The sequence below is a fragment of the Micropterus salmoides genome, unplaced genomic scaffold, assembly GCF_014851395.1.
Source record: "Micropterus salmoides isolate LMB-PRFRI ecotype aquatic unplaced genomic scaffold, ASM1485139v1 Ms_hic_scaffold_4, whole genome shotgun sequence".
NCBI classification, from domain to species: Eukaryota; Metazoa; Chordata; class Actinopteri; order Centrarchiformes; family Centrarchidae; genus Micropterus; species Micropterus salmoides.
Genome location: NW_024043372.1, coordinates 21899966 through 21922600, shown reverse-complemented (window position 1 = coordinate 21922600; position 22635 = coordinate 21899966). Strand labels below are relative to the sequence as shown.

The window sequence follows — 22635 nt, the reverse complement described above, 5'->3', positions numbered from 1 at the left end:
GTGGTGATCCATATATCAATCCAAGTAGAGCAGAGAGGGTACATTGAAGCCGTGGAGGTTCAGTCATCACAGAATCACTGAAGACGAGGAAAACAGCGAAGCTTCATGACAGTGAGATTAAAATAACACAGTCTGCACTGAAGGTGGGATCAATGTTGTCATTTAAAAACCCTCACAACTCACTGATTTTGGTGAATGTTTTGCTTTAAATACAAGGGCATCACCAAATACACAACAGCAAAGCTGTTTTTCAGTGTTCAAAGCTGTGTGTCGACTGTTTTCACCTGCAAACGAAGGCACTCTTTGTGAAACTGAATTTGGCATGTAAACAAAATATTCTGACGGTTATTGCTCATTCTCCTAATTTAAAATCAGGCATATCAAGAGAGTCAAGAAATCCTACAAGACAGCTCCGCTAATAAACTGAGGCATGTAAACAAGCTGATTTACAGAGAAGAGTATCTCAGAGACACACAAAGGTTATGGGTTGGCAAGGGGAGGTGTACAGCTTTTCATCTCGGAAATATTAATGAAGCCCAGTTACAACTGAGAAAACAATTATGAACGATAAATACCCCACTGACACACTGTTATATGAACACAGTGAGAGCCTTTAGGGTGTAGTGTTTGCTGTAAAGAAACATATGAATCAAGCCAATATATATGGATTTCTGTTTTAAACCTACTAGGGATCGGGCTGCTGGGATAATACACTGCTGAGAGAGAGACAGAGACAGAAAGAACAAATCGGTGAGACTGGCCTAATTAGACCACAAAGTTGCCATCAAATCTCCCAGCCGAAGCCCAGAAAATGTCAACAAAGTCATGGCGGATAAAGATCGGAAGGACTGTGTGACCACATTACTGAGGACAGAGACATCACCCACAACAGCACGACAGTCATCCCGACTAGCTTCCTCAGAGCTTCACCAGGTGAAATGATAGTTTATCATTAGTTATTTATGCTCGGTCTAAAAGATTATAGTGGGATTTGTTTTTTCCTCTGTGTATATACAGAAAGAGAAAAGAAGACAGGAAACAGACACAGGGGACAACAAGCTACAAATGCTGTAAGTTTGATGGGAAAACCACGACTATGTGGACACATAAGCTATATAAGGACATAGAGTATAAGGACTGAATCTTAGAGGGCTTAATCTGGACCTGGCGAAGTTATTACGGCATCAGTGCAGATTTCTGCTGCCAGTCTCACAGAGTGCAAAACCGATGGAGCATTAAAGTGGTCCTCATCAACTGAAACCTGAAAGCTGCATTCAAATAAATTTAAGTTCCATGAGACACAGTTTAGGAGCTGTAACGTGAACAAGCAACATATCAGGCTGCTGGTTAATATTCAGTATGCATATAACTTACAATTCTCCATCATAGTGTGTATAAAGGACTGTATTAGACATTGTAATGATGAATAAAATATCCAAGAAGAAGAAGAATCATTTGACATGTTTTTTTATTTTCATGTTTTTAGGGCTGGTTTAGCAAATGTTAGTGTAACTGGTCCCGAGTTGTACTGCACGGTCCTGACTCGAACCGGTGAGCTCGGGTACAGGAAGCGGACGCGCTAAAGAGAAGAGTTAAAAAACATGGGCCTTAGCATTGGTCGCCAGTGTGTCTCTTAAGGTGTTGGGGAGTGAGGTTTACTAACTGCAAAGCCTACCTGGCTACCGTTACATTAGCATGCTAAACTATGATGGTGAACATAGTCAACATAACACCTGCTAAACATCAGCATGTTAGCATGCTGATGTTAGCATGTAGCTCAAAAAGCGCCACTATGCCAAAGTAATGTTACATCTTCACAGAGAGCCACACTAGCATAGCTGCAGACATGTTGTACAACATTAATCAACTTGAGAAAACCTGCAGAAAAAAACTGTCAAGTGTAAAATCTACTATTTCAATTAACATCACATTGACGTCTGTGACTAAAACGCCAGATATTGGCTCTGTTTACTTGTGAAAAAATACAATCTGTTTGTAAATGGTCAACGTAAAAAGAAAAGCTGTTAAAACTACAGACTCCAAGCTTCAAACAGCTTTACCCTGCCGGTCTGACCAATCAGAGGCAGTCTTTAGGTGGTGAATAAAGTTGGCGATACATACAACATATTCACATTATATTATCAACATTGTAGCTGTTGTTGACTCAGTGTCTTGCTCAGAGGCACTTCAGCAGCTAATGTGCTGGTTAAACACTGAGCCAATGAAAACACCTTCCAGTTATTGTGAGGAGGGGAATCACATTAGAGACACTATAAAAATACCATTTATCATCGTGACAGTGGGGAGCCGATAAATAATCGCACTCAGGCAGCTCTCTAAAGTAGCCATTCATCACATGTCTAATTGTCCTACGTTGGGAACGCCATAATCTAACTAAAGTGCGTTAATTCTGTGATCCGGAGGGGCCGAAGCTGCCTCAGAGGGAGCTGTGTGTTTCTCTGCAGAAGTGTGTCATGTTGAGGGGAACCTCCGGGTAAGAAGGTAATGAGGTTGAGCAGAGCCTGTCTTAGTTGTTCAGCATCACTACACTACAGTATGTGCAGCACGCATCGAGTACTCACTACATCAAAGAGCGCAAAGCCTGGGTCCCATTTCCAAGATCAATAGTGAGATCATAAATTAAAAATCACTTTGGAGGGATAAGGCCTGTGGATGTCTTTGCAGTTTACAGGTTTCACAGCTCCAGCTAGCGAGCCGTTCTGCAAACTTACAAACTTTTAAGTGGGTTTATGATTTGGAAATGAGCGTGCAGAGTGTTACTTTCTGTTTGTTTGTTTGTTTCAGGATGTAACAGTGAGATCTGGGCTCGTATTTATATAAAACGTCGAGGAATTACACTTAAAAAGCCTTTAAAGACACGACTTATGGTAAAAAGTGAAGAATAAAAATCCTGCTCCTCCTCAGACTTTCAAAGTATCTGGTCTAATATATTTACGATACATAAATATATAAACAGGGGGGAAATAAAAAAAACTGAATTGGAGCAGGGAGGAAATGATGCTGCTGGTAGAGAGGGTATATCAGAGAAAACATGTAATTAGGAGAAATCAGTACTGCAATGATGATATACTGAAAGTGAAATGCAGCTTTATTTTTATTGTTTGCCCATCAGGGGAATGCAAAAATAACAAGTGCTCTAACATTGTATCAAATGCAAATAATAGGCTAAAACCAGCTTATTCTGAAATACAGTGTACTGTACATATTGCTTAACTAAATGTTTTATCCATCAAGACAGATTATATTTTCACATCCAGGTGTCCAACTCTGTTTCTGTCTGGCGACCATCTAGAATCTACTCTTAAAGTTTAGAGCATTTTTGAAGAGATGGGATATTTCATACATCTTCTTGTGTTTGAGGGCGGGAGTAAAAGTGTAACTATTTTTACTTTTATCTTTCACTTAAGTTCAAAATTTCACTTGCATTTTAGTTTGATAAATGTGGGCGGTGGCTCTGAAGATGGGAGAACAGCTCTCTCTGCTAGACCTCTGCAGTAGGTATTAACAGTAGAAACCAACCAACAAGCCAATCAAAAGTGTCGCGCGTGCATATTGCTGACAAACGCCACACCACCGAGTCCACACAAGGTCACAGAGAGACAACACATCCACACCAACCAAACAAACCACAAAGCCGTGACCTGAGAGTACAGTCCCTCTGGGGCCAGCAACAGGACACAGTTTAACTCAATTAGAATTAAATACTCTGCCCTTGGAACAGCCTTCAAACACATACATTAATCACTGGGGCTCTGATGCTGTATGTGTGTGTGTTACCCTGACTAATTTATTACATTTCACTTGTTCCTTCTGAAGCTTTTGGCCCTCTATAGTCAGAGATCAGCAGCTCAGTTGTAATCACATTGACATGTTGCTGGCCAGTTTAAGACTAAACCTTACAGGTGCTGGGACATGTCAACATGGGGCCCACTCAACTATAAATCTGGTCAAGAGTGAAATTAGAGGAGGACAAAAAATGTGTGTAAAACAACATAAGACAACTGGAGCTGTTCCAACACACATTGTGACGTAAAACGTCAGAACAAAGAAAGAAAGAAAAGAAAGTGAAATGGCAAAATACGATTACAAATTGGCTCTCAGGCACAGTTGGCCAAGCAAATTTTTTTTTTTTCTTTTCATTTTAGGCTCTGGGATCTTTGATTTCATGGGAATGGACCTCAGGTGGACATACAGGAATAGAAAGCACCCAGCAGGACAACAGGCTTAATCCCCACCTTCAAACCAGTCAGCAGGCTGAGGTTCAATTAATACTCCAGTAAAGAAGAAAGAAAAAAAATCAGTCCTGGACAGACACTAATGAGGGCTGATGTGGGTTAAAGAGCGAGGGAGCAGAGGTTTTTCATGATGTTGGAGATCTGTGCCTCAGTGCTCTGGCAGTGTTTAAAATAGGCTCATGTCCGTTAGATCAAGCTTATCAGATGTCTCCTTCATTAAAACTAAGTGCACTCTGTTTGGTGTCGATTTAATTTAAAAGCTGGAATCTCAAGTCCTGGCGATCAAAAGGGACGCCGTAAAATGTGGCTGCAGAGCGGCCTGCTTGAATTAACCAGGGCTGAGAGGTGAAACGCACTCAACTGCTGCCTGAATGGAGCCTGACGACTGGTTGGGGGGGTGGAGGCTATGCATTGCAAAGGGAGGGACAGACTTTTCATCTCATTACCCCTATCCCCTCCCACCTCTTCCTGACCCCCACTAGACAAGCAACGGCCGAAGCTGGCACCCCACCACCACCACCACGCTCTGCATACAATACTCTAACGATTCCTGCCAGGCCTCCATCCACCTACAGTGGCTCACTTCACCATCGAGCCATCAGAAATCAAGGACAGCGCGGACCGAGGCTCAACGCCACACCATGCTTCCCCTGGGACATTGTCAGGAATTTAGATGATGAATCCAAATTCCCCCAAGCAAAGACCTAGCTACCAATTAAATGTGTTAAAATCCCTAGATCACCAAAATTATGATTTTTTTTAACCTAAAAGAGTACATTTTGTCACACAAATCAGAATGAACTGTACTGCGTTTTCGAATTAAAACGGAGACCTTTTGCTACGTTTGCACCTCCCGTCCAGACTAAAATGGCGAAAACGAAGACCTAAAATGGAGAAGTTTGGAAGCGCTGCCGACCCTGTTTTGAATTTAGAAACTCCGGAGGGAGTTTTAGTGAAGACGGGCCAAAACAGAGGACTTTAGAAACGATGACGCAGTCGCTCACGCTCAGCTCTCTGATTGGGTTTTATAAGTCATGCAAAGCAGACACACTGTGCTACTGACAGTCTTTAATTTGGTATTTTTATTAAAATATTCTGTACTGTGCAAATAACACTTATAGCCTACACTTGTACTGTGCATGTCGCCATTTACTTTGCAACGACTCCCTATTTTCCACCACCACAGTCCCATGTTACATTCAGTAACAGTCCCAGCTCATTATTGGTGCATGCAAAAAAAATCTGGTCTGATTCTTCGTCTACATTTCTTTATTCTTTCACCAAATCTTCTGTAACTACAGAATAGACCATCTGCTTCATGTTTACACCGGCATGCACATGCCCAGTGTACCTGAACGGCCAATAGATGTGCGTTTTCATGTAGACAGAGATCAACACTGATAGGCAGCTTAAACGCTGGTGTAAACGGAGATCATATTCAAATTCTCCATTTGTAAACTAAAACGGAGTAGTGTGGCTAAGAGACTAAGAGGTGTTAGTAGGTGGATTTAATTACCTTAAGACAGAGCCAGTGTTTTCCAGTCTTTGTGCAAAGCTAAGCTAACTGGCCAATTGTTTGTAGCTTCATATTCAATGGACATTTAAGAGAGTGGTATCAATGTTTCCCAAAATGTCAAACTATTTAAAAGTTTTTGCCAACTGAAATTGAAACACACATGTCCTATTGATATCCATCGGCTAACTGCTATGAACAGTCAGTGGTGGTTTTGTATGATGGGCAGCCAGTAAACCAGTATACCACAGTGCCTCAAAAGAGAAGGATTTTTGTATAAAAACTCTATTAAAAAATTACTCTGTGGACATATTTAAGAGACAAATCAACAATTGACAGGGACATCTGATTTAAACCTGAAAGTTAATTGTTTACTTTAAACAAATAATATATACTATTTACTATTATATAATCTAATTTAGACACTAATATGATTGGTGAGTACTATATTGCCTAGCATTAGAAGCCAAGGTAGTAGTGGCCTGGAGGGCAAAACATACTGAGGGCTGTGAAAACGCTAAAGCTTCTCTAATTACCAAAAACATTCTTTAACAACCGCAGCTTGGGGAATTTTCAGCACACAATGACAGCAGACTAAGGCAGATTTCTGGTTGATTGGGGATTAAAGCTGCTCACCTCCACCAGGTTGGGAACTGTATTGTTGGTTCCACAGAATAAAACACATCTGAACACCAGCAGCTCATGTATAACAGAAAAGCGACTTATAAATCTCCCTCTCAAAGGAGGAGGAATGGACAGCATGCTCAAACTCCTACGCAGATTTGCAGATCTCATCATAACACTAAATTATCAATTTCACTGTGTGCAAGTATGTGTATGTTTGTGTGTGTTCATTTGTTTCAGAACAGAAAAACACAGAGGTTAAATAAATATTCAGACGTCTCTGGGCTTGTTTTTGAAGCAGTACAACAACTGGCTGTTTTATATTCTTCTGCAGAGCAATTAAACTTAAGTAGTTAGAAAAAAGAACAAAGATCAGCTGTAATGATGCACACAACACCTAATTCTACAGTGCCTGCGAAGCCAATAACGAAAACTGCTTGTGCAGCTCAATGTCAGCCTGAGGATTTCAATCCAGAGGAGTCAGAGCAAACCCACACCCTCTCCTGATTTCTCCATTCAGGAGGAAAGCTGACTCTGTTGGAGAGAGGCCGTTCATACTTATTTGTGGACCCTGCCACAGCATCCACTGATGACACTTTCCTGCTGCATCTGAAAACCACAAGAAGAGGACAGATTCCACAGATTCTTCCTCTATAGAGAAGCAGCTTTAGAGCCGCAGAAAAGGATTTGAACTCTTCCAATCAGAACATTTGCATATCAAAGGAAAACTGCTGTCAGCTCGGTAGTAAAGAGACATTAGCATGCAGAGATGTGACCATGCATGAGGCTGTTACTCAAACATAGCAATAGCCATTTGATAGATATTGGATTCTTAGCATCTAGCAGCACAATAACGACATTGTCATTTACTAACAAGCTTCAAAATGGAGCAGGCAACTACTCAAAGCCATGTTCCAGGCTTGATACAAGTGCTGAAAAGGGGCAATTATATTAATATTTCCTGACAGTTTAATGTCTGACTGCTGTTGCAGGTCAGTTATTTTTGGAAAGACAAACTGGAAAACTGTTCAGATCAACAAACGTGGTGAAAAAAAACGAACAAGAATCCACTTGAATCTAAGTGAATAGTATAAAAGGTCACTCTCGTTCATTAAGTGCCACCAATTTGTGAAAGCACCATCATACCACCGTAGTAGCTCATGAGGAAACCATCTGTTTTGTTACCCTGAAGCCCTTCTGTCAGTATTCATATAAATTAGACAGTGATGAAACATCTCAAACTCTAGCACCCTTACGGTTCACCACCTCTACCAGTCACACCTCTTACCCTCTTGTCTAACAGCCTAATGTTGATAATTTGCACAGCGGAATAGAAGCATATGAAACCAGGTCACTGTGAAATCTCTGGTCTGGTTCGATACTAAATGAGCGCAATGTAGCGTAGAGGTAGTGGTCGGTTAAATAAACATACTCTGTCACGTTCACAGAGTGAGAAGCATGTGCTTTCTGTACTCCAGTGGAGGTGTGGAATTAGTTTTACTACAAGAGAAGAAAATACATTGTCTACTGTGCTAGACCAGCGGTTCACAACATTTTCGGATGAATTCAGGTACAACTTCATCAACACCATCTGTCACGTTACAAATATGTTTAATTTAATTGATTTTAAGCTTTATGTTATTGAACATTGTTCATTATAGAAAAGTAGATACTGTGAAACATATTTTTCATTTTACTGAAATGTCAGTGTTTCGGTTGGTTTGTTCAAGTTTGCATTCCTGCTGCACTTTGAGTGTGTATTTAGGCCTACTGCACAAAAAAAAGTACCCCCATGCAGAAGTACCCTCTTTGGCATAAGTCATATCAGTAAATTCTCTGGTTGGGAATGAGTGTATACTAGAGCTTTATTACATGTGCTCCATATTTATGGAGACTGCATCAGACTGTACAGTAAATAGGATTATGATGCATAACAGGTCCGGTGAAAATGTCGTGAGAGCAGCACTGGGGGGAAAACAAGTGAACAAAAAAGAGGGGGGGGTGTAACCCCAGACAGAGCAAACTCCCATTGTCTGTTGGGATAGTGAGGACAATGCAGGACAACACTCAGATATATGCAAGCACCATAAGGTCTCACCCCAGCGATGCACCAGCCCTAATCCCAAACACGATTTCCCCTCCTAACACATACATGATGTCATCCTTTCCCCCTCCTCACCCGCCCCCTCACCCCACCTCCAGACCATCAACGCAACCAAGCGTAGAGGAGCGAGGCCCACAGGAGGATGTTCTGCTGCTGAGAAACAAGCTGGCGTCAAGAAATCGGATACCCTCTGAGTGCATCTGTGTCGCAAATCAAAGAGGACGACACTATCATATCACCGTGCGCTTTAAACTCTCGGGTGCCTCTGAAGTCTGTCGCATGCAAGACTAGACTTTATCCTTCAAAAAAACACATATCAGATTGACAGAAAGTTTATATCTGCAGTCAGGCGTCGGCTGCTGCGTGTTCTGTAAAAATGCTTACAGAGTGAAAGCAGTCGGCAGGACAGGTCAATGTGTCCTAGAGCATTACAGGTCTAAAGAAAGCCTTACATGCTTCACTGGAAGGAGGGAGAGGGGGACAGTTGCTCTTTAGAACTTTATGTGCCTCCCCTCCCCCCCATCTTCCCTCCACAAAAGGGACCTTACCCCTCGTCCCCACCCACAAGGAATTTCTCAGGCATTGCTGGGTTCACCATGACAACTGGGTGCTTAACAAAGCATTTCTCTTAGGCATTCTTCCTTTCACAGGGGAGGGGGGGGGGGGGGCAACAGTCAAAGGAGGGTGAGACAGAAAGGGGGTGGGGGGGGTGCACAGGGGTAAAGAGGGAGGGTGGAGGAGCTTGAAATGATGGGAGGGAACAGTGGAGGTTGCAGGGGTGAGAGCTATAGACCCGGGTAGATAGGAGAAAAATGGGGAATGGTGACAGGCAAACAAAAAGTGGGAAAGAGAAACAGGATCAAGGTGATAGGTGATGTTAAAGAGAGAAACAGTGCTACAACACATTCCAAGCAAGCCTGCAAGTGTGACTAACGCCGTCCAGGGAGGCAGAGGGAGGCACGAAGAATGAAAGGAGCGCATTACGGGTGACTCCAGTCCAGAAAACACGGGTGAGCGTTTGCAAGCTGTGACTCCTATGAATCAACCACGAGGCAAACAGACACCCATCAACCATGAAGAACACAGAAATCCAAGGTACACTCCGCTTCACACCGCGAGTGAAATAATTATATGAAGGCGAGGAGAAAAGCAATCAGAGAGGTCCAGCTGTTGAGGCCCCCCCCCCACACACACACACAAATATAGCAGATTTGTGCAGCTTGATAGAGTTACAGAAGACAAACCCCTGAGAAAGTGCCCCCACAGACAGCTTAAAGGTTTAATATATTATAATGAAATTAGGCTGGATGTGAGTGTCTTGGCTCTTACTTATACAGTATGTGATGGAGCAGAGACGCTCCTCTATTAAAATTCCAAGCTTGTAGCATTATCTTACGCAAGGACGGCGAAGGCCACGGACGGGGTCTAAGGCAACATAAAAACACATTCAACAATATAGAATACTGACATCTATCCTGTATCTGAGTGTCTTTAAAACAAGTTATTAAATGGACGAAATAAACTTTGAGAAACAAACAACTTCATTGATTCATTGATTCATTGTTTGCTGCTGTTAGATGGGCTGAATGCCAGCAAGTTTGGCTCAGACAAGTTCAACAGCGAAGTAGTTTAACCTTGGAGCCTCCACAGCCACTTCAGACTCACACTTTAAACTTACAAGGGTCTCAATCCCAGCGGTGACCAGAGAGAGAAAATATCTGCTGTCCACCATGTAATTTGAGTGTCTGTACAACCTGCAGTGTGATGTGATCTGAATCAAACTGCCGTCATTAGTTGTGGAGGCGTGTTTGCCTGTTAAATCTCTGCATCGGCATTTGCAAAGTGAGCATGGGGGTTGATATTGGCTTGGACTCAGAATTTCACTATAACAGAGATAAGGACAGAGTGTTCTGATGGCGTAGTTGTTATAATGTATATGTTCTATATTTGCCACACAGGAGGTTCAAATGTAAGCCTAGAGAGTCTCTTTCTAGTGCGAGAAAAGTACAGGAATTGATGCATCAACGTAATAGTGACAAAACTATAAAATACACAACAAATTGGCCTCCTATTCAAACTACCAGGAATAAGAACATGCAAAAAATGAGGAATAATGAAGGATTAGCTACACTTTTCTATAGGGGGTATGTATAAGGGCTTTAATAAAAATACGGAAACATCTTTGCCATCAAATGCAAACACCTATTTATGCAGGCTCACGCTTGCATGGGAACACTAGATCAGCCCCAGAGTATGTCAACACTGGTCTGACACATCCCTGGATACAGATGCAGCAAATCTAATCCCACAGACGACAACCAGCCTCTCACGCTGCAGTGTGACCACAATTCTCTTCATAATGCAGAAATGACACTTGACGAATTATTATTATCAGCACTAGCTAGAAGTCAACAGATCCCTAAAATTTTACATGAGTTTCAGTACAACACCAATTGATTCCCACACCACCTTAAGATGAGTTTACTATTCTCCTTCCTCCCATTTAGTATGGAGGCAGGGCGAGCGCCCGTACACCCCTGCTGTAAATCTGACTCCTCAACTGGCAAACATAATTAAATGGTTATAATCACTCATTAATGCCAGCGCACAGAGCCAATACACAATAAAGGCAGCAGGATACACGGGTTATGTGGTTGTCAGATGGGTTTTTAAGTGCCTGCTTATGGTTTGGAATTATTATAGTGCCAATCTGAATCTGAATATTATCTGTTGGGACTCTCAGTGAAATTAATGAACTTGTTTGAAGTGGCTATCTATTCTATTTAAATAAGAATGAACACGCTTGGTTGCGCAGATCATTTCGCCTGGGTTGTCTGTGTGATCACCAAATCATAAAGAAATCAATGAGCATAGTGAACAGTCCTGGCCACATCTGTAAACATAACTGTTATTCCAAGTCCTTTATCCCCTCTGCTATCAGTCTACTCTCTTCTTCATGGAACATTTTTTATGCTTTTGTGCCACTTTTTAATGTTTTTAATGGTTGGGGAGGGGGATGTTATTTTTTAAGTATTTATGACCAATTCTACACATTGTTTTTACACATATTGGCTCTGATTGTTTTAGACTGTAATTAACAGTGTTTTTTCTTCTCTTTATCGTATGTTGAGCTGAGGGGCAAACTGCTGCGTACAATTGTCAGGATAAATAATTTATTACGTTGAAATGAGTCACTTGTAGGCAGCGCGTGACTGGTGAAATAGAAAATCTTTTAGATGAGAATGAAACGCAAATTCAAAAGAGAATCATAAATCATAAAAGGAAAGCAAAACTGTCCCAAATGATATTACACATAAAGCACATCATTTTTAAGTTACATTTTAATTTGATATAATTAAGGATTATAAACACAATCTCATCTTCTTTTTTTTTGCTTTTACACCCCCTTTACAATACCCAAGTTATAAACATGTCTGTGGCCCACGGCTTGATGTAAAGAGACGCAATTGATCATTAAACTACTATACTGAAGTTAATCATGATATTTTACATTTTCAAGTCAATGTGAGGTCCAATTTTATCTGAATAGTAATGAGTGTACATCAGGGAGTTGGACCAATGCAATGGATTATATTCCTGAATTCAACTTTAAGATCACCATAATCTGTGGATTATTCAACGGTTACCTTCCCAAAGCTATGGCACAGGAAACACTTTAAACTTGAAGCAAAGTGAAGCTACATTAGAACCGTTAACATCCATTTCAGTGTAAAGAGCGGTGCTCAGAAAAGATGTTATTCACAGTCCAACAACATACAAAAGAGCCCATCAAAAATTGTCCATCATAAGGGGCCTCTTAAATGGCACCATAAAGAGAAAGATAATGGGAAGACTTGGGAGGTCCCTGGAGAGAGAAGCCTTTGAAAATTGGGGTCAGCAGCATCTAGTGGAGGAGCTCATCTTCCAACCTCATCTCCTCCTCCAGCAGTCTAAGGTCTACTCACTTTCCTGCTCTGTTACAGTACGGCTGTATTTTCCAACATGTTCCCTGTTTACTCAACTTCAACTTAACCCTCCACCCCATACCACCCTCTGCCCTCCTGCCTCCCTCAGTCTCCCTCCGTCTCCTGCAGGGGTGCTGACACATAAACCCCAGCAGGTGCAGGGCGCGCTGGGGAGACACAGCCTCTAATTGGTCCTTGGTGGAGTCACAGCTGTTGCCCCAAACCACAGCCTGGTATGAGCTCGAGCGCCTGCCCCTGAATCGACAGCTCCCTATTGTTCTCCAGAGAGGCAAAGCTCAGATCCAATCCATTATAACGACTACCCACTCTAACCATACAGTATCTGCTATTCAGTGTCAACTCATCAACAAATACGAAAGTACTTAATACTGGGTGTGAATCAACACTTCGGTCAAATCAAGGAAATCCCAAGGTTCCTCCCAACATTAATCCTCTCTGTTCCCATTAAGTATCTGATTTCATTGTTAACCTTGATGTCCAATCTCTTAATAAGGTTGCCTGGGTCTGCTTCCTTCGCTCTTAGGTTGTACCAAGGTCACAGAGAAGGCAGATTTACAGCGGATCACACTGCGTCAAATGAGCTCCAGCAGAGGGTAACACACTCCTCCACTCTGCGGGTGCAATTCGAGTTCAGTCGCATTTTTGGAAGCAAATAAAACTCTGTAATTTGTGCAGGAATGCAAAATTAAAAAGGGGTAGGGAACACAGGCGGATTAAGACATGCATGTTAGGCAAGACAACACCAGCAGTGAGAATGAACAGCAAAGAAGTGCACGGCTTGTTTTGGATATACATCACTCTTCTTACCACACAGTGAAAGTCCAAAACAGTGGATTTACACCTCAACTGACTTGTTATCTGCTTATCTGTCTTTAAATAAAGCATCCTCAGCTGAGAACACTGACCTCTATTACAGCCTTTCTGTCAACTTAGAACAAGAAAAACAAGCGAGTGAAAACAAAACAACACTTAAAGAACATCAACTGCTAATTCTGACTCTAAAGACCATAATTGAATTAGGTCTTTCATTGTATGTGGGAGAGGGGGTATGATGGGCAATTATGGGGGCATGATCAGTCTGCCCACTGGAGTGTGGATCCCACAGGATACAGACGTGCTCAGACAAACAGCTATTTAAATCTCGACAATAGACGGAGCCAAATCAGGCTTGTGTAAACAAGAAAGCTCCTTAATGAGGGGTCTGAAAAATGACAGAAGACCCCCCTGCTACTTTACCCAAATGAAATAGTTTACCTCCCAGAATTTAAATGCTTACCGGTAAATGCATCTTTTGACTTGGTACTCTTGAGTGACTTTTTATGGGGGGTGGGGTGGAGTGTCTTACAAATATCCTGCAGAGAATATTAATCCTCCTTCATGAATATTTCTATTGTAAGGAAATCGCTCTGGAATACTGAAGCCAGGAAAGACACACTTAAGTCATCATCACTTCCATTATCCGGTGAAGTGGAGCGAAAATGTAAATGGGGCGATGGGACATGTTAATGGAAACAGAGTAGGAATACACCTCTGTAAGGCTGTTCCCTTCTCATCTTTCACTCACTGGGTGGAGTCTGCAATTACAGAGAGTTATCTAACAGTCTCACCTGACACTGAGATCCTCATGGAGGCCTCCAGGGGCCTGTTGTTATCCAGGGCCTGGCTTAACTGGATTTCTCCCGTGCTTTGGTTCAGGAGGACTAAGTTCAGCTCGTTTCCCACGTCGAAGCTGTAGTGGAGCTGATCCGAGACGTCGGGGTCGTGCGCTGGGATACGTCCGATCACTCCCGTGGGGAAGCTGCTTGATTTGTCGGTCACGTAGTTGTTAAAGATGATCTGGAAGTTTTTGAGCACTGGCACGTTGTCGTTCTTGTCGACAAGTTTGATGTGGACCGTGGCACGGCTGACCAGAGGGGCGGAGGTGGCCTGGACCACAACAACATACTCAGACCTCAACTCATAGTCCAGGTCTATTAATGCAGTCAGTTCTCCAGAGAAGATGTCCAGCTGGAACACCTCTGGGATGTTTCCCTCCACTATCTGGTACATAATCTGTGCATTACTGCCTTCGTCTGGATCTGTGGCTGATATATGTGCAACCACGACGCCTATGGGGGAGTTTTCCTCCACCATAATGTCAAACTCATCTTTCTCAAATACAGGGGGGTTGTCATTCACATCTAGGATTGTTACGTGGATGTTTACCGGCGTTTTCAGAGCAGGGACGCCTTTATCTACAGCGAAAGCCTGCAGACTGTAAACAGGCACATTTTCTCTGTCTAATCTGCGCAGTGTGCGAACAATGCCAGAGGTGGATTCAATTATGAAATCACCATCGCCGTCCTCCCCGCCCTGGAAGGTGTAGAAGACACGGCCGTTGAGCCCGGAGTCTCTATCAGTGGCAGAGACCTGGACCACGCTGGTGAACACCGGCACATCCTCCATAACAGAGCCCACATAGTGGTCTCTCAGGAAGCGGGGGGAGTTGTCGTTGACGTCGTTCACAAGTATCTCCAGGTAGGTGGTATCAGACTTCTGCGGGATGCCATTATCCCGAGCGGTGATGGCAAGCGTGTAGGAAACCTGGTCCTCATAGTCCAGCTCCATCTGTGTGGTGACGGCTCCCGTGTCTGCGTCGATGTCAAACTGAGGGATGCTGTCGTCCATGAAGTAGGTGATGCGCGCGTTCTCCCCTGTATCTTCATCTGTGGCACTTATTACCACAACAGTGGTGCCCATAGGCCTGTCCTCGTTAATGTTGACAGTGTAATGTGAGCTCTGAAACACAGGCCGGTGTGTGTTGGCGTCTGTGACGTTAACAAAAACTTTTGCAGTGTCAAGGCGTGTACCGTCACTTGCGGTGACAGTGAGGACGTACTGCCGTTCGAGTTTGTAGTCTAAAGGCAGCGCCAGTGTAATGAGCCCGCCGCCACTCTGACTCGTGATGGAGAATCTGTTGCGGGTGTTTCCGCTGGATATCTGATAGGTCACCACGCTGTTGATGTCCTGGTCCACAGCTGACACTGTCACTACGCTGGTTCCCACGGCTGCATCCTCATTCAGTCGCATGTAATATGCCTTCTGAGTGAACTCTGGGTTGTTGTCGTTGACGTCTAGAATAGTCATGCTAATGCTGGCTGAGGAGGACATGACGGGGTAGCCGTGATCGCAGGCCTCCACTCCAAAGTTGTAAAAATCTACACTCTCCCTGTCCAGCTCGGCTGCCACTACAATCCACCCAGTGCTGTTGTTGATGCTGAAGGGGAAGTCTGGCATGGTTTCAGTGAGGCGATACTCCAGTCTGGAGTTGTCTCCAGAGTCTGCATCCACGGCTTGGATGTGGATGATGGAGTAGCCCAGCGGCACATTCTCCAGCACGGTGGCCTGGAACGGAGTGCTGACAAAAATGGGGGCGTTGTCATTAACATCCAGCACCTGCACCGTAACCAGGCCACTGATGTTGGATAGGGGAGGGCGTCCCCCATCCTGAGCTCTGATTCTCAGAGTGTATTCTTTGTTCGCCTCGTAATCCAAGTGACTCACAAGGTCCATTTTTCCTGTCTGTGCGTCAATATAAAACTGGCCCCTGGTGTTTCCACTCATGATGCTGAAGTGAACGACAGCATTGCTCCCTCTGTCCTGATCTGTGGCGGTGACCTGCAGGATCTCTGTATTAGGCGCCATGTCCTCTGGCACCTGGACCACATAGCGTTTCTCACTGAACTGGGGAGCGTTATCATTGTCATCCTCAACCACAATGTGGACAGTAGCTGTGGCGCTGCGGGGCCCGGGGTCACGACCTTTGTCATTTGCCTCAACTAACAGCATGTAGGCTTCCACCTCCTCTCTGTCTACCAGGCCTTTGGTGCGGATCACACCAGACCTCGAATCGATCTCAAACACATCACTGGACCCGTTACTGTTGATGATACGGTAAAGGATGTTACCGTTGACAGGTGCGTCCCCATCTGTGGCCCTCACAGTTAACACCTCATAGCCTATTTCTAGATTCTCCCTGATGCTCTCCTTGTAATCCTGCTGCTCAAACACGGGGTCGTGATCATTAGTGTCACTGACTGTGATAGTGAGGGTGGCCATGGCTGTACGTCGAGGCGTGCCATGGTCGACTGCGGTCACACGGAACACATGGGTATCTTTTGTCTCCCTGTCCAGCACCTCTACTGTGGACACGGCACCGTTGGCTGGATCCACAGCAAAGAGACTGTTGGAGCGGCTATCAAAGAGGGCCTCTATAAAATACTCCAGCCTGCCTGCCTCCCCTTCATCCACATCCACTGCTTTCAAAATAACAACAGGAGTCCCAGCTGGCTTATTCTCTGCCACAGACACTTGGTACATTGGAGGCTGAAACTGGGGGCTGCTGTTGATGCTTCTCCTCCTCCTGCTCACAATCCCTGAATCAGACTGGGCTGCCTTTTCTAACAGCTTCCCTAGGTGGCCCTGCCTGAAGGGGCCCCGTCCCACACGCCAGTGGACGGAGATGGGGTTGACTTTAGCACTCAATCCATTTCCTGTGAGCACATCACAAAGCAGGTCTAGCTCCAGGAGGGTGTCCTGCCTCCAGCACAGCGTCTCAGACACAAACAAGTCCCCCTCAGAGAAGTAAAAGTCACGGCTGTTGGTGACTTTGCAGCTAACCGGGACTCCTGGTAGCAGACCCCATACTGAAAATAAAGCAGAGCCTGCTTGGTGGCACTCTGAGTGGTGTTGGCTGCTGAACAAACTGAGGACCTCCATGTCCCACTGAGTCTTTCTTTTACGCTTGTTTGAGCAGTTCCTACCGTGAACATGCACGTCGTACTGTCCGGTGAGGAGGTGCCTGTAGCCGGAGTCCGTGCAGTCAGCCACAGTGTACAACGTGAAGGGGTTGGAGCGCAGCGAGGGGCACTTCACAGAGTCCGAAACAAACACAATGCCCGCCGCCGCGTCAGTCTCCAAAAACCGCTCCGTGAATTTGGGAGCTAGCACCTGATCCAAAGTACACCGTGCGCCGTGCTCCACGCTGGCCACCACCGTCCTTGGCCCCGCATCCTCACTGATGTGAACGGTGTAACAATGCGCCAGCGAAACCAGTTTACACCACCAGAAAATCAACAACAAATCCCATTTAACGAAGTGCATCGCTCCTCAATTTGTGTTCAGCCGCGTCTCCGGGTGGTAAATTCTGCAGCTCCTTATTCCTTTAAACTTTCCGCCTATGAGTTTCCCTTTGTTGCAGAGGAGCCATGCTCTCAGCGGGCGCACTTCTCTCCGGACACTCCGGCTGATTTTAAGAGGTAAACCCGCAGTAACCTTGGCTGGAGCGGCTCACACACACTCATTCACACACGCAGGCAGCAGCAGCAGCTCCGCTCCGTCCACGCAACTCCGCTTGAATGGGAAAAATGGCTCCTGCTCCCCCTGCGCCTTGAGGCTCCTCATTATCATAAACCTGTGTGTGTGTGTGAGTGAGAGAGAGAGAGAGAGAGAGAGAGAGAGGGGTCTGAGGATTTGACAGAAACCCTGATACTGGAGATAAATGGTAACACCCTAAAAGCTTCATTTATTTACAGAATCAACAACTTTCATTATAGTTTACTCGAGATTGCTTTTTCTGCTTTTCTTAATTTGATCTGTATGTGCTTCAGCTATAGGTTACAGGTAGTGTTATCTTTACATTAGTTTGTTTTTACTTAAGATTTTGTTCGTCAAAGAGTAAGAGGTCTTGGAGATTGTGCAGTGGCACAACCACACTTCAAACCGCGATCATTTTATCTGTGACAAACCTCACCTACAGAAAGGGTTTACTCATTAACTGGCACCCATTCCTCAAACTTTAGGTTTGGATTGTTTTAACCCACGGAGAGTGGTCTTTCACCGCTGCCCACTGTTTCGTCTCAAATCAAACCAGTTTTAATGAAATTGTGTTCACCAGTTAATTCATGGTTTTGTCAATTTCATCCAGATTCTGTTTTAAAACTGGAGCAGGGGAAAATAAAAAAAATAATCTAAATTGAAATGCACACTAGTGGGTCACAAGAGGCATTTTGTGGGCTCCCCCTCTCAGTTTGGGGTATTGAGAAGTCAGGAATAAAAGAGATAAATGCATTTAGACTGAGCTCAGACCAGTGAAACGGTGAATAGCTGTGAAACTAGTAGCTCAGCTGGTGTGCTGAATGTCACTGACACCTAGTGGACAAACCGCAGTCACACAGTTTGAGAAGAGGCTGCTCACTGCCTCACTACAGTAGGCTATTTCAATGATTACATGTTCATGATTACATGGCTCGCTTTCAACCCCTGTTAAAAACAAATCTTTGTACTCACATCTGGTCTATTATGGAAAAATAACTGACAGCATTAACAAGACAATCCCACCAGGCCCATTAAATAGCTTATTGCATGATCTTCATCAGCAAATGGACAGCTTGTTCAGATGATAGCAGATTACATTAGTTTAGATATGTTCATTCTTGCTACAACATGAGGAAAAAACATTTTAATAAGAAGCTCACATCTTAATTGGCTGCACCTTTACAACACAGACTATACAGGATATATATATACATACACACACCCACACACATACACACACACACACACACACACACGAGCTATAAACATAAAATTTCTCAAGCAACATTTTTGAAGGGGACACAAATAATGAAGCCAAAATGGTACTTGTATAGGATAGCCTATGTGTGAACAGAGGGAAGTCTTACTGCTATTATTAGTGTAACTGTCGCCTCCCAGCAAGAAGGTCGTGGGTTCAAACCCCGGTTGCCCCGGCCTTTCTGTGTGGAGTTTGCATGTTCTCCCCGTGTCTGTGTGGGTTCTCTCCGGGTGCTCCGGCTTCCTCCCACCATCCAAAGACATGCAGTCTAGGTTAATTGGTGACCCTAAATTGTCCTTAGTGGTTGTTATGTGATGGACTGGCGACCTGTCCAGGGTGTACCCCGCCTTGGCTCCAGCCCCCCTGCGACCCTGTACGCAGGATAAGCGGTTGATGATGAATGGAGACCGTGATGTTACCAAATTGTTATGAGTTACTCTTTTCTCTGTCTTTTTATCTGGCCAACAACACAAAGCAATAGTTGTTTAAATATGACTTAGGTCCAGGTTGGCCATCGGTCATATTATCCTAATTATCTGGCGTCCTTCTAGTATTTTAGGTTTTAGGTACGTCTCTTACTTAGATATTCAACCGCAGCAAGCCACCTGATCGGCCACTTAACATCATAATGCGCAAACACAACACAATGGTAGATCTACTACTAATATTAACCCTAATATCAGTTCACACAGGCTTATGGCAGTGTTAGTTATAGTAGCCTAAGAGATGCAACGATTGCATTTTTGACCTGCTGACACCGATTCTTTCTTTCTAAGAACTATAATTGACAGCATACACAAACATCTTTGTAACTTTTCTTTATTGTATTTATATGTATTGTATTATTATTTTTTACTTGGAACCCCATCAGCACCAGCATTACGGTATTTCTGAATTGCTAAAACACTAAAATCCATTTGCAAAACCAAAGTTGCAAGTGTACAAACCACTTTACTGATTGAATCACACAATTTGCAGAACTTTAAACACTTCTCATGTGGTTAGACACAACTAGCAAATCGGAATCACTCTTTGTGCAAAACTGTAAACACATTGTCATTCACAAAGCACATGTAGCATTTTGGTGCACTTCAACTCAGAATGGCACAACACAAAAGTGAAACACAAGCAACACACTGTTGTCATCGGTAACACACAAGCACTCAAAATTGAACACACCTGTTTCAAATCAGTAATGTGTTGCACCTAATCAGTAATAAGGATATAAAGCCATGTCAAATCCAGATGGCATGTGTGATTTTCACAATAGAGTGCAGGAGAGGAGGACGAGGACGAGGACGAGGACGAGGACGAGGACGAGGACGAGGACGAGGACGAGGACGACGACGACGACACGACACGACACAACGACGAGCCATAATTTCCAATGAAATTAGAGCAACAATCATACACCATGTTCTGGTTCATGGAGGGAAGCAGGACTACGTGTTTTCAGAAATGAGAATAAGAAAGAAATCTACTCTCACTAGCAAAAGTGTGTGTGTGTGTATGTATATGTATATATATATGTGTATATATATATGTATGTATGTATGTATATGTGTGTGTGTGTGTGTGTGTGATATATATATATATATATATATATATATATATATATATATATATATATATATATATATATATATATATATATATATATATATATATATATTTCCGTTCTGAGTATAAAAACAATATTCTCAAATATTTTACAACACACTTGTGTCATTTGAAGAAATAACATTGTTTTGAATGTAAAGTTTCATTTTGCAGGAGAATTGAGGGGTTTTGCCCATTGTGTGTGTTTTTTGATTTGTGTGTAGAGTTCTGAGAATGAGTCATTCTTTCAGAAAATGTGTGTAAACAATCAAGAAAAACTGTATTGGTCAACATGCCATTGTAGAGTTGCCAGGGCAGCGTGGTGGCAACGTGACCATATGTGCTGCCATCAGCAGCTACGGGGTTATTCACCGCTATGTGACTTTAGGGCCTTACAACACTGCCCATCTTATGTTTCTGCATGCTCTACAGGAAGCACTGAGACGCGAACAGAGGCAGAGCATCCCATGTATGTGGTAATCTGGGACAATATGAACTTTCACCGTGGTCCTAGAATTTGTGAGTGGTTTGAAAATAACCTACGTTTTATAAATGTGTGCCTCCCATCATACTCACCCTTCCTTAATCCCATTGAAGAATTTTTTTCTGCATGGAGGTGGAAGGTCTATGACACACAGGTCTATGACACAGGAAAATCTCAGTCAATGGATGCAGCATGTGACAACATTGGAGTGGAAGCGATTCAAGGTTGGATTCGGCATGCTAAAGGATTCTATCCCCGTTGCTTAGCAAGAGACAGGAATGCCTGTGACGTTGAGGTCCTGTGGCCTGACCATGCCCAGAGGCATGATGCTGAGGCAGAATGATTCCAAGACATTGCTTGCTATTGATCTGCTGCATATTTTGTGACTACATTTACTGTATACATGTGCAGGATTGTACAAGTACTTCATAATATATTTTTTCCCCTGCTCTGCCCTGAGTGCAGTGTTTTGCATTTATCTCTGTAGTGTGTAATGACTGCTGTGTAGTGTTTAGCTGGATGTGTGTGTTACCTGAAAACAGTGTTTGGTTTTGTGTAAAGATAACATAGTTCTGAAGCAATTGTTTGATATAGCAAGAAAAGTCAAAGGTTTTGACAGTGTAGCTTAAGTTTGGTGATTTGTGTTTAAGGTTTTGAGAAAGCGAGAGAAACATTTAAAAAATGTGTTTTAGCAATTCAGAAATACTGTAACACTGGCTATTCTCACTGGGGTCCATTCAATTGTATGGTCACAATGAACCAATGATTACTAGAAAAGTCGCTTATTCACTGGAGGGAGCTGTTTTGTAGCTACAAATAAAATCCAACTCAAAAATAGGCCATTTCTAATATATTTTAATTGGAAAGAATACATGACTCCTTTTGTAGTAGGCTAGGTTACTTCTAATCTCACCATTTTAATTCTCTAATTCTTATTTTAGTGTTTACTCACAAACTACAGTAGGTACTCTGCTCACCTTGCTTTACCTTTCAGACACACAAGCACACACCTAAACCTCTCTGTCTCTCTCTGCCTGTATCTGTCTGCTCTGACTTTATCAGTTTTATCAAAGACCACTGGCATTTTGTAGCCTAGCCTACTTTTCCCCGGCGATTCCCTTTTCACAGCAGCAGATGAGCCGCCTGTGGAGGAGGCTTGTTGTTAATTACCACTTAGAACATCATTTCATCTGTGAATAAAACAGCCCTGCCAGCCTGCCAAAGTTACTGGAGTCCCATAACTACTGAAGCGGTTCAAACTTTCTCTCCCTCCGGAGAGTTGTGTGTGGATGAAGTAACGGGAAAGCAGGCAGTGGACCAAACCACTATCATTTCCGCCTATGAAAAACTACAATGTATAAATACTGCTAATACTAATACAATCAAAAGTTCACTTAGGTACAGCACAAAAGTATTAGCATCAAAATATAGCTTCAAGTACCAAAGTAAAAGTAGT

At 43.3% G+C, this 22635-nt stretch overlaps 1 protein-coding gene across 3 annotated transcripts in view; it reads right to left on the bottom strand.

The window, feature by feature from the left end:
- The window catches only part of celsr2 (cadherin, EGF LAG seven-pass G-type receptor 2), a 71523-nt gene extending 53627 nt beyond the window's left edge, over positions 1 to 17896 (bottom strand). For all 3 annotated transcript variants that reach the window (XM_038696766.1, XM_038696767.1, XM_038696768.1), the window contains exon 1: positions 14091 to 17896. In XM_038696766.1, the coding sequence (XP_038552694.1) occupies positions 14091 to 17625 (3535 nt within the window). In that variant the 5' untranslated portion in view covers positions 17626 to 17896. The remainder of the gene's footprint in view (positions 1 to 14090) is intronic.
- Between the last annotated feature and the right edge of the window lie 4739 nt (positions 17897 to 22635).